The sequence below is a fragment of the Dermacentor andersoni genome, chromosome 7 (genome assembly GCF_023375885.2).
Source record: "Dermacentor andersoni chromosome 7, qqDerAnde1_hic_scaffold, whole genome shotgun sequence".
In the NCBI taxonomy this organism is placed as follows: Eukaryota; Metazoa; Arthropoda; class Arachnida; order Ixodida; family Ixodidae; genus Dermacentor; species Dermacentor andersoni.
In genome coordinates this window covers 158,586,099-158,602,559 of record NC_092820.1, presented here as the reverse complement: position 1 = coordinate 158,602,559, position 16,461 = coordinate 158,586,099, and the positions used below count along the sequence as shown (strand labels likewise).

The following is a 16,461-nucleotide window of genomic DNA, read 5'->3' as shown; positions in this document are numbered from 1 at the left end:
GACTTCTGTTATTGTTCAGCGGTTCAGCAAAATCATGTCTTTTAAATCCACTTCGTTAAAGCTTTGTTGTTCAAATTTTGCATAAACATTGTATTTTCTGGTCCGGGTTATTCAATTGTAAAACCTGGCCATGCATTTGGCACTGTTACCTGTCTGGTCTTTAAGAAAGAAAGATAAAAGGTACCGTAATGCTTAAAAATAAAACAACTATCATGTCACAAATGTCGTTTGCTGTACAATGAAGTATTGAAGTATGCTGTACAACACGGAGGAAGGAAACTAAGGAGAGGCCCTGACGTCACTCTTTGTGAAGCAAAAGTGAAGCCGGAATTTGGCGTTGCTCATGGCGATGCTCCGCCTTTTGGGCCACCCTCCTCTCTTGTTTACATCTTTCGCGAAACCACGCCGCGCTGCGCGTGGTGTCGCGCGCGCTCGCGCAACATCTGGCAGAGCACGGTGCAGGTAACACAGCGCAACAAGACACGGTGACTAACGCAAACCCGCCCACTCAGCGCCTTTGCCACGGCCTGAAACCTACCAGAGCAACACGTGTGAGCGCTCAAAACCATAACAACGCCGCCATTGTGGCCCAAAAGGCGTGGCCATACAACAACAAAAAAATAAAAAAGCAGCAAAAAAATGAGAACCTACTACGTCATTTCCGCCACACTTTTCTCCTAGCGCGCGGAGGGGGTAGGGCCTCTCCTTAGTTTCCTTCCTCCGTGCTGTACAATGAAGATTGGTTTTGCTACTCGGGCCTGCGACGTAGACGTGAAGGGATCACATCAATATCATCATCAATGCGAAATGGCAGAAAACACGTATCGAATGTAGTCAGCCGCTGCCTGCAGCTGGGAACAATTTTGACGCTGAAGTGCCGTACGTGTTGTGCGAGTGTACCGGTTCGCAGCGTTTTCTCCTAAACAACCGTGTACAAGGTTCTGGTGCGCTAGCGTGGCAATGGACGGTAGAAAGCAGCAAGCTTACGGTGGTAAGTGCAAATTGTTTCGTTCCGCTGCGCGATATGTCGTACTCTGCCCCTTCTGCCTGTTTGTCCTGCATTTATTTCCTCTGTGTACTGAGAATTATTTCACTAAGGGCAAAACAGCGTACAATCTTCAACAGCATCACTTACAACAGGGACGATCACAGTGAACACAAGGCATGAGCGGCCTGCGTTCTCTCTGCTCTGCCCCGCGAGTCTTTCGCAAATGTGCAGCAGCACAGATGTTTTCGTAACGACAGCAAACAACCCATCTTCGACAACATAGGACGCTGCATAGGATATGATTCGCCTGCGTCCTCGTTGCTCGCCCCGCCCCTGTTCAAAAAGTGCATGCTGTTGAATATGGATCTAATTTGGAATTCTAGCATCATTCAAACTACTCGAATCCGGTTCGCAGGGCGACCGGCCGGCCCGCAGCTGTTCGAGGACACGGGGTTCCCAGGAGCACCATACGGCGGTATGCCACAGCCTGGTCTCTACCCCATGATGCCCGACCCGATGGCCGCAATGGCCATGCAGTACGGTACCGCGCTGGCGGGCCAGGGCAAGGACATGGTACACCAGAAGGTAAGGCGGCGCGGTATCTTCGATGGTACCGCTGACGCCTCGGTATCGCGCAGCTCGAGAAGTACGTCTCGGTGTCCAAGATCAAGTACTACTTCGCCGTGGACACGGCTTACGTGGGCCGCAAACTACTGCTGCTGATGTTCCCGTTCGGCCACTCGGTGAGTGATAGTGGCAGACGGTGGAAGCGCGGCACGGAGCTGACGGGCCAGTGCTTTGCAGGACTGGGCCGTCAAATACGACCAGGACGAACCGGTGCCCCCGCGGTACGACGTCAACGCCCCGGACCTGTATATTCCGAGTAAGAAGCACCAGAGAGCCGGAAAACACAATGTCTCAAAACGCATTTAATGCAGGCATGGCGTTGGTGACGTACGTGCTGCTTTCGGGCTACCTGCTGGGCCTGCGCAATGAGTGAGTGCTCGCCGCGTTGGTGTGCTGGTGGCATGCCCAAACTCTCTTCTCACGTGCAGGTTTACCCCTGAACGGCTAGGCCTGCAGGCAAGCTCGGCGCTCATGTGGCTGACGCTCGAAGTTCTGGCTATCTGGCTGGCCACGTACATCCTCTCCATCCGCTCCAGCCTACGTGTCCTCGACCTGGTCGCATTCAGCAGCTACAAGTTCGTCAGGTAAGGCTGGTTGTCCGTGTGGCTGCAGTATTTTCTCCCATGGTACACTGTCCCCCCCCCCCGTGCAGCATGATAGCGGCTCTGCTGGCGAGTATGCTGCTCCACAGGCCAGGATACCTGCTCGTGCTGGCCTACGGTTGCCTCACGCTTGACTTCTTCCTGGTAAGTGGCCCGACCACCAGTGTTGCGTGTGGTTCTGACCAGGACCCATTTTGCAGCTGCGCACCCTGCGGCTCTCCCTGCTGTCTGGCAGCTCGTCCGAGGGCTCGCGCCGGGGCCTTTATCTGTTGCTGGCCGTGTGTGCGCTCCAGCCGGCTCTTGCCTACTGGCTCACACAGCCCCTGGCCCAGCAGCTGCCTCAATAAACTCGTCCTGCTGCCACAGGCTGCTGCTGTCTGCCACTGGACAACCCAGGCTGCGCAGGTGTTCGGCGTAGAAAATCAGCTCCTGGGTGACCAGCCTGCGAGAGGAGGACACAAGGGTTCAGCTGGTTGAAGGCCCCCTGAGCACAGCAATATGAGCAGCTACCCGTGTTGAGGTCCTCCGTCGCGACTTATGGACAGACGTGCCAGGTGGCGTGCTAGCAGGGACCGGAATGTGGCGTGCACGGCTTGCAGGAGGGCTCCCACGTCTGTTGGGCTCAGCAGCTCTGCCACGGCAGTGTGGAACTTGGTCAGGTGGCGGGCGATCCCCCGGAAGGCTGGTGATGGCACGGGTGCCTTTACCTCCCACTGGACAGAAGTGCACGCATTTAAAAGGTGCCCCTACCCCCTCGCGCTGCCAGGCTAACCTCAGCAAGCTGCCCGTCCAGCACATTGCTCACAATGCTGGCCAGCTTGGTGAAGATCTCCGTCACATGTTCGGCATACTCCTGCAAATAAAGATGTCCTCTTTCTTTTTCTGGAAACTGAGTGATCGTCAGGATGACATAAGCAGGCTTGTGGTCAAAACCAGCACTGCAATACTGTTCGACCTTTTCACACAAGCGCAGATTTTGATAAGATTGCGAGGGAGACCTCGTGCTATGGTGTGTTGTCATCATAGAGAATACATTGTTTTTTTATTTTGGATGACTTCATCAAGAAAAATAGTTCAAGGCTTCTGTATTGGTTAACGCTGGTATGCACTGTTCTACTGATAAATTTTTGGGTCAAATGTAACTTTTATATTATTATGATTGCACTCACTTATTGCGTAAGACAAGCAAAAGCTGTCCCTTGGCTAGATTTTTAAGGTTAGACCATGTCGGCAGAATTGAAGAGGTGACTTTCACCGGGACACACTTTGACATTGTGTTGCATATGGGTACGATGCACACCGAGTGCACAAAGAAAGGAAAGCCCTAGAGATGACTGTGACATGCAGTTTTGTTCCCAACATAAAATCCAGAAACAGCAATACTGTGGCACGCAACACAGTGAATTCTCTCCACTGGTAAACCATTCCAGTGTAGCACTGTACATGTATGATTTTGCACAATTAAGAGAAACAGCCTTGGTTTGGTCCACTTGGTGCTAGCATGTTTTAAGCAAATTTCTTCAGTGAAATGCTTGAAGAAGTGCAAAATCATGTATGGTAACCAGTATGACGAAAAGTGAACTGCACTGATAGGGGGGGGGGGGGATGAAAATTGCTGTACGCTAAAACAAATTTGTGGTGATACATAGAGTACAAACTTTGCATGGTGAAAGTCGACTGAAAGGCGTTATAAAAAAAAATGTTTTTGCTGCTGCTCTTGCAAATAATTTATATTCATTAGCCAAGTTAGTAGCCTACGAAAGACATTCAAGAAATGGGTAGAATTATGCCAATAGATATGGTATATAAGGGAATTATGCAAAACTTCAAGTATTTTAGTAGTGGTGGTGCAATGTAGCTTATAACGTGCCAATTTAGGGAGAAACTGGCAAATCGTGCATTGGAGTTGGCGTCGAACCAGCAGCCAGCACTATAAGCGGAAATGTCAGCTGTGAAAGTGCAAATCTGGCCAGGTGGCAACCCAACAAACACCTGCATCATCCTGTTTGTATGTACGTGTCTTCTGTTTATCATTACACTTTTGCGAGCCTCGGCATTCACACGGCTCTTCAACTTTACTAATAGTACTTCAGAAAATCGCATGACCACCAATTTTTGAACACATGTTGTTTTGAACGGTTCAAAACAACATGTCAAGACTGGTCAAGGGCCTCTTGGGGAACTAGGGCACAGGTAAGCCAATGGCAGCTGGACTAACCTTTGCAATGGCATTGAAGTGCCTGGCTGTGTCCTTGCGAGCCACCAGGTGCTGCTCAAAGTGCGACTTGACACGGGGCAAGAACGCCACATGCAGCTGCAGGCAGCGGGCTGCCAGGGCTGCACAAACGACCTTGGCTCTGTCAATATACATGGACTGCAGGAAAGCATCTCGAAGGCTAGCATGCGTGTTCAACTCGTACTTAATCAATATGGAGTGATAAAGCGTTATTTTAAAACGATATTTTTGTTAATCTTTTGAAGTTTCACCTACCCAAAGTTGGGGGACACGAACTGCTGGGCATACACAAGAACGCAAAAGGGGTAAAAAAAAAAAAAAGCAAGCAGGGTATGGTGCTTTGGGTACATAAGAACACTTCGGTGGTGTGCCATGGCTAAAGCTCCCTAATTTTGCATTCATTAAAAGAAAAGGCCAAAGCTCAATGTTCTGAAATTTGCACTGGACCTTAAGCTCAAGCCTGTACGTTGTTGTGATGTCGCAGATATCAAAGTTGTATTTCTTTTGTGTGTGAGCCATTATGGATCAATAAACAATAAAGGCTCACAAGAAGAATGAAATTCTGAGGTTTCAAATGCAGAAACCACTACCTGATTATGAGGCATGCTGTAGTGGGTACTCTGGAGTGTAAACAGTGTAAGTTTGACTACCTAGAGTTCTTTAACAAGCACCCATATCTATGAATGTGACATTCTCGCATTCGGAGGGTCCCCTACGGGGAGCGCACCCCAAGAACAGTTGCAGCAGTTCGTACCCAGCATGCTGGCAGTAATGGTCTTGAGGCCAACACGCTGAAGCGCCCCGGCCCCCAGCACGAGCTGGGAGGTGCGCGAGTTGAAGAGCCGGAGCAGCTCCTGCAGTTTGGCCGCCAGGCTCAGGCCAACCCAGGGAAGGTCCCGTGCGCACTGGCAGTACTCGAGCACCATGCGAAGCAAGAGCAGCGTGCTGCCAGCAACGCTGTAGCGCTGCCCGTCCAGCGTCAACTGGGGTGCACTGCCCCCCTGCGTGCGTGGGCTCTGGATGTCCAGGAACTGGTCCACCATGCTCTGCAGCTCGGTTGGCACGTCCACCCGTGCCCATAACTCGCCATCGAGCAGCAGGCTACGAGAGGAGCAGGTCCGAGATGCACCGGACAGCGAAAAAGGGTGGCACAGCCATCGTCCAACAATTACCTAGAGGGAATGTCTCCGATGCCTTCAAGAGGCTAACAGTATCATAATGGCTGAATGATAAAACAGTGCATAAAATTCTGCTTTTTCTGCATTATTACATAGAAATATATTTGAGCAAAACTAGAGCAGTTGCACTGAAGTCCACAGTTAGATTGAATCGGAACACAGATGAGAATGTGCACACTCAGTGTGCATCATCTTTACCTGTTACCAAAATTAGAGTTGAAAATATTCTTGCTGCTGATGCCTGCCTAGCCACATAGCCTATCTGCAAAAAATGACAGAGGCCTAAACGCGTCTTTTTAAAGAGTTCAGCATAAGAGCCTGGCAAGTAAACATTAATGCAAGATGCATTAGGGAAGAACTTTTATGTAGATGTCATTTTAAGGAAGCTTTATTTGTGCAGCCATGACCATATCCTAGGTCACACCAAGACACACCAAATTTTTCATATCTCGACATTCCCATCATCTCACAGTGCCCTCATAACTCTCACATAGGCAGTGACACCACATTTTCCTCAAGGTAATATTGTAAAAAAAACTCTCCAGTCGCTGTTCCGTACACTGCTGGCATGTCCTCACCTGAGCTTGGCTTTGTGCTCCTCGTGGAAGCGGCTCACGAACCGATCCGCCTGCAGTGCACAAACCCGGTGTAAACAAAGCATTTACCAGAACACAAGCTCTGAACCCCTCTCCACTATTGAATTTCCTTGAATTCTTTTCTTTGGAATATGTCATGTGTGCTCTAACGCTGCCCTTTCATATGTCCTCCTTTGATTATGACTTATGTATTCTGTAGAACCCAGCAACAAACACAAGCTGATAGCCAGCAGTATGACTCATCTATTTGGTTGCCTCGTTTACATGTTGGAAAGTAGCACTTTATTTTCGTGCCCTTCATGCCGTACCTAAGAGAATAATGTCCAATAATCTGACCACAGTGCCAAAAGCGCGCTGCATCGGGTTTTACGAGACACACCTGAGTGCGCAGCGCCAGCACCAGGCTGCCTTGGCTACGGTGTTCGCACAGCTGCGCCCAATCCTCGGCGCATTGCTCGGCACGGCGGCACAGTGCGGGGAAGCTGCCTGTGTTGAGCAGCGACCGGTGCGCGTCGGACGGGACGAGCCGTGCGCAGCGCTCCTGAGCTACCTCGGCTACGGCAGCCAGGGCACTCCGTCGAGCCTGCTCGAGCCGGGCCTCTTCCTCGGCTTCCAGGGCGGCCCCTTCCGCCGCCTGTGCAGCCAGAGCGCAGTGCTGCAGCCGTGCCAGGTTGCAGGTGCGCCGCAGCACGAGTTCGGCAGCATCCAGAGCACGTTCGAGCAGCGCAGTCCACGCGTCGCCCTGGGACATGCCCTCAGCCAGGGCTGCCTTGACAGCTGCCTGCAGGGCCGTGCATGCCTCTTCACGCAGCAGCGTTGCAAAGTCCGCGCTCGCAGGCCGGTTCAGACGCAGAATGCCTGCCACCAGAGCTGTCAGGGATTCCTCCTCCTGCACATCCACAAATCTTTTTCTGTCGAGAGCAGTCCTGGTGCAGGTGCTCCAGAATGAAACATTCAGACAAGCGCCTGAATGAGTCTTAAATACTATGGAGGCAAAAACTTAAAGGGGGTGAGCACATTACTGTTATCGAAATTTTAGCTACCTTATTGCTGGCATTATAGAACATAACTGTAGCCCCAAGGAATACGAAGGCATAAATATGAAATGTATAGGTTAAATGAATTTTTCAACATCAAAGCTCAAACCCAATTTCTGAAATTTATCGTGTGACATGACCATTTGATGGCGACAAGATATGTCATCTTGTGACCAGATCGCTTGTTCTAGTTGCTCGATCTATTGGTTCTGGATATTTAGAATCTGTTGCTCATTGCCCTGAAGCGACTTGAGTGATCGTATGTGTTTTGAGCCCAGCCTATGTGCCAGAGAGACGAATGCTGGACAGTTTTCTAGGCATTGTCAGCGAGCAACCATTGTCAAAAGGCATTCTCAAGCCATGGGCTGATGCTACAACTATGAGGCAGGCAATGAAGGTGTTTTTGAGTTCCTGCATGCTGTGGGACTGGATGAGCGGCTTCAGTAGGGTTAGTGTGTAAAGTACATATACATTCACCTCTTCCCTTCTCCTTATAATTTATCTCTATACTTCCACTCTACTTCCTTATACCTCTGTGCAGAGTAGTAGGCTAGTGTACCAGTTCATGCAAACATCTCTGCCTTTCTTGCAAATAAAATCTCCGCCTCTGTGCAAGGGTGGTGTTTGGGCTGCGGTGTATGACAGTACAGCCCCTTGATCCTAAATACTGTGTCATTTGAGCAATGGGCACAACAAAGCTTGTACCCCAACTGTTCGTAGTAGTTAACACAGACGCAGGCAAACTGGAGTGGAAGGTGTGAGCCTGCTGTTAAGAGAGGTGCTCACTAACAAAAAAGTGACGAAGCACATGACCCAGAGTATCGTGCTGCCTCCTCGTCATGTTGCCTGTAGCCGTCACTCATATATGACTTAGCCACAAAGCGATATCAATCCCAGCTAAGCGGCTGGGATTGACATTGCTTTGTGGTTAAATCACTCTCGCTTGGTTTTTCTCTCTATAGGTGTCTTTTACTAAAATGGAAAACATGCCTCAGTGAGCTCACATCATCGAGAAGTCTAGTGAAGGACACCACTTTGATGTCCAACTAGTCTGGTGACTGAGATTTCACCTTCTTTAGTGTCAGAGTGCCCTAACCAGATGGTTCAAATCGCATGAAACCTTTAACGAAGATAGCAAACACATAACAAATATGAACATGGAAGTGCGTGGCCGCCAGCAATACTTCTGTCAGCGCTCTCTAGCGACATCTTCAAAAAGCTTTCATGTATGTATTGTGTGTGTGAAAAAAATAAAATGGTTGCTGTGGGCTGCTGTTGCAATGCTTTACACATTTGTTTGCCAGATGGAGTGCTCTGACAGAGGTGTACCGTTCTTCAAGGGCTGTGCACTGTACAGACTCCGCATGCCGTTCTTAAGAGCTTTGGAGTTCTCTCTGTTTTTAATGTCATTGCACAGATGCTGTGTCACACATAGGATGGAGGCTCAAATTACAGACGTTTCATGCAGGTGCGGGCACGTACCCCTCCTGGGCATGTGCCTGTGCAGATGCCACCACACTATGGTAATGTGTGGAGTGACACACTCCGAATTTCAACAAGACTTCAGTAAGATAGTGGCATGTTTAACATATATACATAGCTCTTTTCATTTGCCAGTCTTTCATACAGTTGTCTTTCATACAGTAGCCTTTGCACCTAATTGCGACAATCCTGCGCAGAATGTTAAAATGAAAAACTGAATACAAGTGCACACCAGCCCTGCCAGTGCAACACGGGCAGCCCCACAAGTGTGCCCACCTGTTGCCCGATGGGAGCCAGGTCGTCGGGCGGCCTGTTCAGCTCTGCGCTGAGGCCCCGGGCCAGGTCGGCAGCCATGCTCCGCTCGATGTGCCGCTCTAGTTCTAGCAACTGTGCGCTTAGGTGGCGCAGACTCTGGACGCCCGCCAGCTCGAGAGCCACAATCTCGCGGCTTGCCTCGATGAAATCGAGGGCGCGCGCGAAGTCCCCGCTGGCCAGAAGCCGTTGTATGGTGGGCTGCGCCTCGTGCAGAGTGGCCAGCAGTTGGAGCTTGGCGCACAGCGTCCGCTGCCGCGCCCGGCGGCGCCACAGCAGCAGCAGCCGCAGCCCACCGCCGGCCAGCTGGTCTCTCGCGCGGGCTAGTTGGGAGCGCAGCCCCGCCGCAACCGACGCGCAGGACGACAACCGCTCGGCGAGCACGTCGTGCGATCGCACCGCTTGGAAGAACGCGTCCGAGCGCAGGGACACCTGGCGCGCCAGCTGGACCTCGACCAGGTCCAGGTAGTGTGTGAGCCGCTCCTGAAGAAGCCGCGACGGCCCTGCTGCCCACGGTATGGCCTGCGCGAACGTCGCCGGCTCCTCGAGTCGCAGCTCGGGACCCAGGAACACGGCGGGCAGGCAGAGTTCGCTTCCAGCAGCGGGCGCAGCTTCCGGGGTCGCCGTCGCCGACGAGCACGGCCGGCGCGACCGCGCGCATCGCGCCAGATACGGGTCGAACAGCTGGCGGGTGATCCGCGCTGCGGGTCCTTCCCCGCCGGCCGGCGGCGCCTCGGTGAAGTGGTCCCCCCAGGTGCGCGTGAAGAAGTCGACCTCGCGGCGGCTGCGGCGCGGGTCGTTCAGCACCGCCGGTAAGTTCTGCGCCGAACGGTGCAACGTCCAGCGCGCCTCGGCCACCGCGTCCGGCCAGTACTCGCGAAGCAGATGGTGCTTGGCGACGTGCGCCTCATAGTCCTCGTCGCTGACGCCCTCGAGGGGCAACGACGCGCACACTTCATGTTCACCGTAGCGGCACACAAACGAACCGCCTTCCTTGGTGCAGTGGCGTTCGCGCAAGTGCATCCGAAACTCGTCCGCTGTCTTGAAGGCGCGTTGCTTGGGGCAGTGCTTGCAGTGCCTCCAGACGGGCCTCGACCCGCCGTCTGACATGCCCGGCGCTCTAGCGTGGGCTCACACGCCACACCGAACATGCCACGGCCCGCCAGCTTACGGCGTGCATGCTACCTCACATCCGATCTCACACCCACAGCCCCGACACCGCTCAGGAGACATGCTGACAGATTGTGCACCAACGCTACTACGGACCCACAGCACAGGCTTCCCCACAGATGCTGACATGACCCGCGACCTGTCGCACCTTGTGGCTAGAGCTCCTACTTGGATTGGCATCTGCGGTACTCGGATAGTTTATGGCGGCCATGACGTCGCTTCCGTCGTCTGCAATCTCGTTAGGCACCGTCGAGGCGCAAAAGTATGACCTTCGAGATATGCTTCTACTTCACGTGGACGCTACTTGGCTACTTCGATATATGCTTCACGTGGACGTTACTTCGTGTAAATAAGGACCCTTGGATAAAAGACAACAAAACAAAGCAAACGGTGGCGCAAAAAGAACCGACTTCTATGACGTGTTCCGGCTCTCGTATTGCGTGGGTGCATTCTACCAGAAAATGCATAGCCCTTAAGATCGGTATTTTAAATTCAGTGGGCGCTATCCATTCAAGTTGTGTTTTGGACACCACCGATATTGATGGTCACAAGCACCGTCACTCGGCCGTCTATTACCATATGGCCTTTTTTTTTCAAGTGGTTATGTTTCATTTTGGGAACTAGTCAAGCTGACTTGTCAGCTTTTTTTCCCGCGCTCCCTCACTTCATGAGTGAAATAAAGATTATTACTATTATTATTATTTCCGTTTTTATTGCGCTAGAGTAGGCAGTTACATGCTGTTCATGTCTGGAACCAGTTACGAACTCCTCTGATGACGGCCTCCGAAGCTTCACGCCCGGAGCAAGCACGCACTCAACCGCGCATTACGTATGATTACTGGTGCTTAGGCCACCCCGTTGCCCGCTTTTGCTTTGCTTCTCCTTGAATTGACGCGTGATCGCGAATGCCCTCGTCATCCATTAAGGTGCACCATTCACGGCATACATGGATATAACGAATACATGCTTATAAAAAAAAACGGATTAACGAAGATATTTTTGTGTCAAATGCAACTTTGTGTTACGGCTTATATAGAAGTCCTCTACAATCATTGCCTTTAAATTTATGCAGGCATTCAAAATGTATCTACAGCAATCAGCTTTGATTTCAAGCACTGAGAGGTTGGGTTGCTGCAAAAACATTTTAGCTTTACCATCAAGTAAACCCTAGTGCAAAAGGGAACGCGCGACCCCCAAAAGTGCTGCTTCACACAACTAGAAAAATCTTAATGTTCACAAAAATTTGATATGCCAGAAGGACCAATGAACAGCTGTGCTTACCAGAAGGCACACAAGTGCAATGAAATAAAAGTGTTACGGCCGAGCGCCTCCACAACAAAATAACCTGTATAATGAAGCAATAATTTTGTACCACTTCTATTGTGAGCTATGCGGTGCGTGAACATTAGAACAAAGTGACCTGTATAACGAGCAATTTCCAAGGCCCCAAGCATTCCATTAGAAAGGCATTCGACTGTATGAAGTGGGGAATGGGCCATTCCAACAGCTCATTTAGTCGAATCTCGGTGACATGATTATAGACGACCAGAGTTTCAATGCACATTTTGAAAGAGTCCTGGCGAAAATGCGTTAAGTACAGTTTGTACTTAATAGTATGATGGATGATAGTAAACTGATGAAAGTACGATGGATGATACCGAGTTTGTGAGCTGCCTCGAGACCTCTCGGGTGAAAGAGGAGTAAGGCCAAAGTGTGCAGTTGTGAAGACATCCCATTATCTTGGGTCTTCCATGATGCCCGCAGAGACCTACATACTTGAAAACACTCACTAGGGTGTGCAGAGACTGGGAATGAAATGAATAAACGAACGCAAAGTTGTGCATTCTGGATGTATCTAGCACATCACAACACTGAGAAAATAAAGGTCTAGGAAGCCATAATGGACTACTTCGACTGAAAGTAACCACTATATATAATATGCATAAACAAGAATGTCCTACCTTCACTTTGGTGCTATGATTGTGGTTCGTTACGGAGCTCACAACTTTCAAATGGTGTTAATAGTTTTCAAAGTCCAGAGAAGTTTGTATTATTGAAATTTTACTGCAGTTATGACACATTTCATTGTGGGTTTTTGCTCGCATCGCTACCAGCACTCATGCAAGATGTCAAGGCAGCATGACATTTGTTTAATGGGTGTCTTTATTGCAATGCCAATGTGGTGCCCATTGAATGCTGGCCAGTGAGTGCAGTCTTCAAAAATTAAAATGCAATTACGTACGTTCAAGTGGAATGCAAATTTTGACTAATGGACAAAAGCTTCAACACACACATGGAAATTAAATCGTTAGGACACCACAATGTTCATAAGGGCCAAAGGCTGCCAGTGACCATAACACAAGACACCTTTGAATGAACAATGTTTTAATCGACTAGATCTATGTACATAATGGCTGGGTACAGGGTGTGTCCTACTGCTGCACGTGGTCCTGCTGCTGCTCCTCCTGCACAAGCAAAGAAACTCTTCAGATACTCCTCAAAACGCAGATGTAGAGGCAACATCGCAAATATACTGCGCACGTTCAGTGTATAATGCTTGCTTCCCACCTCGAGTTCAAAGAACGCCCATACAGCGGGACACTGATAAGCAAAAGTTATCTCCATGGAAACATATTCCATGCTAAGCAATGGAATGATTGCCCTGGATGTGGACATCGCGTCAACAAATCAGAAAAGGTGTCTGGCACATTCCCCATAGCATGGAGGGCAATATTCACTGGCTCTCACGGGCTGCTCCCTGTCAAGCCAAATGGTGAATGCTTGCAGAACCTCGAAATACTGACATGCATACATTCTTTTTCTGGAGACTGTTTCTCACCAGCCAACCACTGCTACGAAGCTTTGCTTCGGCGCAACATGCGTCTTCATGTATCGAAACTTTTTTGAATCTTGTCGTTGATGCTAGAGCGAAGAACCTTGTCTAATCAGATTGCGTGTGCAAAGTGAAAAGTGCTGTACATTCTGGAACATATGTGAGCACCAGCGACTATGCTGGAATGTACGATAAGTCATGTATGAATGGCCGACACATTTGACTCGTACATCAAATTTCGGTGAGGGACTGGGTTAGCCACTATTGTAGTGCTCCGAGTGCTGCTCGTTTTGCCGGGCACAAGTTCATCCAATAAAGAGTTCCATTTATGACTTGGAATTTTGACAGTTCTATTTTGTACCATCACTACAAAGTGGTAATATCAGACTTGGCCGAATTGATACATCAACAAAAACTGATAATGCGTCCAAATTAAAAGGTTTGGCAAGCTACAGCGTTTGAGGTAAATTTGACACTTTTCACTTGTGCTGCCAGCTTCTGCAATGAACTGATTTCTTTATTTTTTTCATTTACAAGTTTGCCAAAGGTGTAAGAAATATGAAGGCACAGAAAATATCATTAATCTTTTTTACACACTTTCAAATTTCCAATATTATGCATTGCATGCCGCAGTTTCTACCACGTCTCGTTAAAATGTTCTCGTGCTCAAACAAAGGCACTTGCTGAATAAATAAGCTTGGTTTCAATATACGTTGTGTTTCTGGTATGATATATAAAAATTTCCTTGAAATAAAGAGGAATGGGCCCCCTCTCCACCTCCCCCCTTGTGATAGTTCTTATCTGAATGCAAGGTCCTTAATGATTGTCCTTATCTGAACTTGTTTGCACTACCATGTTGCTGTGTTTTTTTGCCCAGAAGATTTCACGCTTACAAGGCCAAGCTTAAAAGGTTTACCATAAACGTCGTGGAACAGATGAAAGAGATTTGAGGAAGTAAGCATATTGAGACCTCCCCGTAAGATATCTTAATACTCAATTCTGATGCACTCTGTCTTTCCGAAAAAAGTTACTAATAAATGACATGCTGGTTACATTCGAGTGCAAATGAAAACTGCATTAGCATAAAAAATTTGTTATCCCATCCAATACATGCATCACTGCAGCTGTTGAAGCTGCAGTAGCTTTAGGCCCACTCGACAAGTTTCCTTGGCTGCTGCGGTCTGCAGGACATTTAAGAAATGTGGTCCTTCAAATGCAATCAGAGATAGCTCTGCATTTGAGATTGTCCGGGCTATTAACTGTGATAAGGTGGCCTCCGACACTGATAGCGTGCAACACCCGGTCCACTGTGGCTCGGATTAAATATCTCCTTTTTCCACGTGAGAATAAAATAACCATCACTATCTCTCTCTCTTGCCATGAAAAACTGGCCAGTGGATAATCAAGGGCACTACATTCATCATTCCTGACTGTGAAAATTGGATGTGTGTTAGTTGGAGCTGAAGCTTATGTCAGGCAACAATTAAAAAAAAATTGTACAGGTACCTAAGGGAGTGGTGAAAAGGCAAAAAAAGCGCGACGAGGTGCCGATTCAATTCACCCCCAAAATGACACAATGCACAAAGACACACAAAAAAGGGATAGTTACAAGTACTCAGAAGTAGGCACGTACAGCAACACCTCTGTACATAAAATATGCAGAAAACAAAAATCATTATACATTTACAAGAAAATACACAACTAAAGGCCACAAAACATAATGCAGGTAAATAACTGTTCATATAAAGTCCTTTACTTGTCAAAACTTTCCGCGGTGGACACGTTCTACGAAAGGCGCCACACTCATTCAAATGCATGCCTCAGGTTTCAAGGAATGGTGTTTCAGGGAGGGGGGAACCATACCATACCTGCTGCCGTGACTGAGGCACCTGGAACGGCACAGGCTTGCCGGCGGCCTCCAAGGCATCCCGCAGCGTAACCAATGCCCATGGGGATATGCTAGACTCGTCGGCCACCTGCAGTAGCTTGAGGGCCTCATCCACGCTACCCTGCAACGCTGATATACACAGACACATCGAGTTTGTTGAAATTTTGTTGTGAGAAGTGCAAGGTACACTATTAGGGTGCAAATTTACATTCTGCCGGAACATAAATTCTGGCAGAAGCAGCAGAATTCCTTCTGGCACAAGCGCCTCGTGGCGCTTGTGCCGGAAGACTTGCGAAGAAAGCGAATCTTTATGCTACGCTCAGGTGGATGCCCTTTCAAGTGATGTAGCATGTTGCTCACAACGGCCATGTTGTCAGCCGAATACTGTAAGCCCTCTTACTGCAATAATCTGTAATATTGCACCTAAAATCATAACATAACATAGGAAAATTAACTGTTATGTTTAATTGAAATGTAGGAACAATAATAATAAAAAAGGGGAAATAAAAGTGGATAAAATGAAAAATTGGTTGATCTCTCTTTCAGAAGAATTGGTCATAAGATGAAAGTAAAACATGCATACTAGGAGGCAGTGGCAACTTCGCTATACATTGACAAATACAAGTCCCATAAATATGCAGTCTTTTATTAATTACAATTTTGCTAGAAGGGTGAAGCAATCATGGTGATAGCAAGCACTCGAGACCTGTGCTGCCATGTAGCATAAACACCATCCCGGAGGCTACCAGGCATCGCAGGCATAGTCGACGTAATGGCGAGCGCGTATGCGGCGAAACTGCATCATTAGAGCATTGCGCGTATCCACCCATACACATGTTCAAACGTGAGTGGCTGCAGTGCCAGTAAGTGGTGACAGTTTACATTAAAAAAACGTGCGAGGAATACCAATGCTCAGGCACTGCTAGAGCTACTACTTCCAAGCACTACTATATTTACTACTCTTAAAGGTGTCCAGGCTGCCGGCAATCTTTTCTACAAAATTATTCAGTGATAAAACAAATGATACCTAAATATCCTCATTGGAACAAATACACGTCATCAAGGGCACAATTCCTTTAATAAAGCAAACCTTCCTATTAGGCAGGCACAAAATGGCAAAAGTATGACCGCAAGACACTTCCAAGCACTACAATCTCAACTACTTTCATAGGTGTCCAAGCTGCCAGCCAAGCTGTCTACAAAATTACTCAGTGATAAAGCAAATGGTACCTAAATATCCTCACTGAAACAAATATATCTCATGAAGAGCACAATTCTGTTAATAAATTGAACCTTCCTATCCTTTCTATACCTATTTTCTTAACCATTAGGTAGGCATAAAACGGCAAAGCATCGCCATCTCATGGATTGGTGTGATGATGGTTGTGTGTTGTACATACATGGCACAGATTTTCTATAGAGCTTGACATAAAACACCTTTCATGCTAAACTAAAAAAACTAAAACAACTTGCCACATGTGGGCGCTGAACACACATCTTTCGCATTATGTT

At 48.5% G+C, this 16,461-nt stretch overlaps 3 protein-coding genes across 3 annotated transcripts in view; 1 reads left to right on the top strand and 2 right to left on the bottom strand.

Annotated features, from left to right (window-relative positions):
* The first annotated feature begins 787 nt into the window (after window positions 1-787).
* On the top strand, window positions 788-2,564 carry Yif1 (Yip1d-interacting factor 1). The gene is made up of 8 exons (XM_050180615.3): window positions 788-991; window positions 1,404-1,573; window positions 1,627-1,731; window positions 1,793-1,871; window positions 1,927-1,984; window positions 2,044-2,199; window positions 2,268-2,361; window positions 2,418-2,564. Exons 1-8 carry the CDS (start codon window positions 961-963, stop codon window positions 2,562-2,564), a joined length of 840 nt encoding a protein of 279 aa, XP_050036572.1. The 5' UTR covers window positions 788-960.
* Window positions 2,530-10,891, bottom strand: scat (VPS54 subunit of GARP complex scat). Its single transcript, XM_050180613.3, has 8 exons — window positions 9,023-10,891; window positions 6,607-7,116; window positions 6,210-6,259; window positions 5,208-5,554; window positions 4,436-4,554; window positions 2,990-3,070; window positions 2,728-2,930; window positions 2,530-2,659 (listed from the first exon to the last, which is right to left on the bottom strand). Exons 1-8 carry the CDS (start codon window positions 10,166-10,168, stop codon window positions 2,530-2,532), a joined length of 2,586 nt encoding a protein of 861 aa, XP_050036570.1. The 5' UTR covers window positions 10,169-10,891.
* A 1,705-nt stretch (window positions 10,892-12,596) lies between these two features.
* Window positions 12,597-16,461, bottom strand: part of bsf (bicoid stability factor) — a 53,501-nt gene continuing 49,636 nt past the window's right edge. The window contains exons 30-31 of the mRNA XM_050180612.3: window positions 14,930-15,078; window positions 12,597-12,693 (exon numbers count right to left, since the gene is read on the bottom strand). Of these exons, the coding sequence (XP_050036569.1) occupies window positions 12,661-12,693; window positions 14,930-15,078 (182 nt within the window). The 3' untranslated portion in view covers window positions 12,597-12,660. The remainder of the gene's footprint in view (window positions 12,694-14,929; window positions 15,079-16,461) is intronic.

Coding starts and splice junctions, on each gene's coding strand:
- scat (XM_050180613.3), bottom strand. CDS start 10,168: ATGTCAGACGGCGGGTCGAGGCCCGTCTGGAGGCACTGCAAGCACTGC. Junction 7,117..9,022: donor TGGCTCCCATCGGGCAACAG/GTGGGCACACTT, acceptor GTGGATGTGCAG/GAGGAGGAATCCCTGACAGC. Junction 6,260..6,606: donor TGCTGGCGCTGCGCACTCAG/GTGTGTCTCGTA, acceptor TGTGCACTGCAG/GCGGATCGGTTCGTGAGCCG.
- Yif1 (XM_050180615.3), top strand. CDS start 961: ATGGACGGTAGAAAGCAGCAAGCTTACGGTG. Junction 1,574..1,626: donor AGGACATGGTACACCAGAAG/GTAAGGCGGCGC, acceptor GGTATCGCGCAG/CTCGAGAAGTACGTCTCGGT. Junction 1,872..1,926: donor CCCGGACCTGTATATTCCGA/GTAAGAAGCACC, acceptor CATTTAATGCAG/GCATGGCGTTGGTGACGTAC.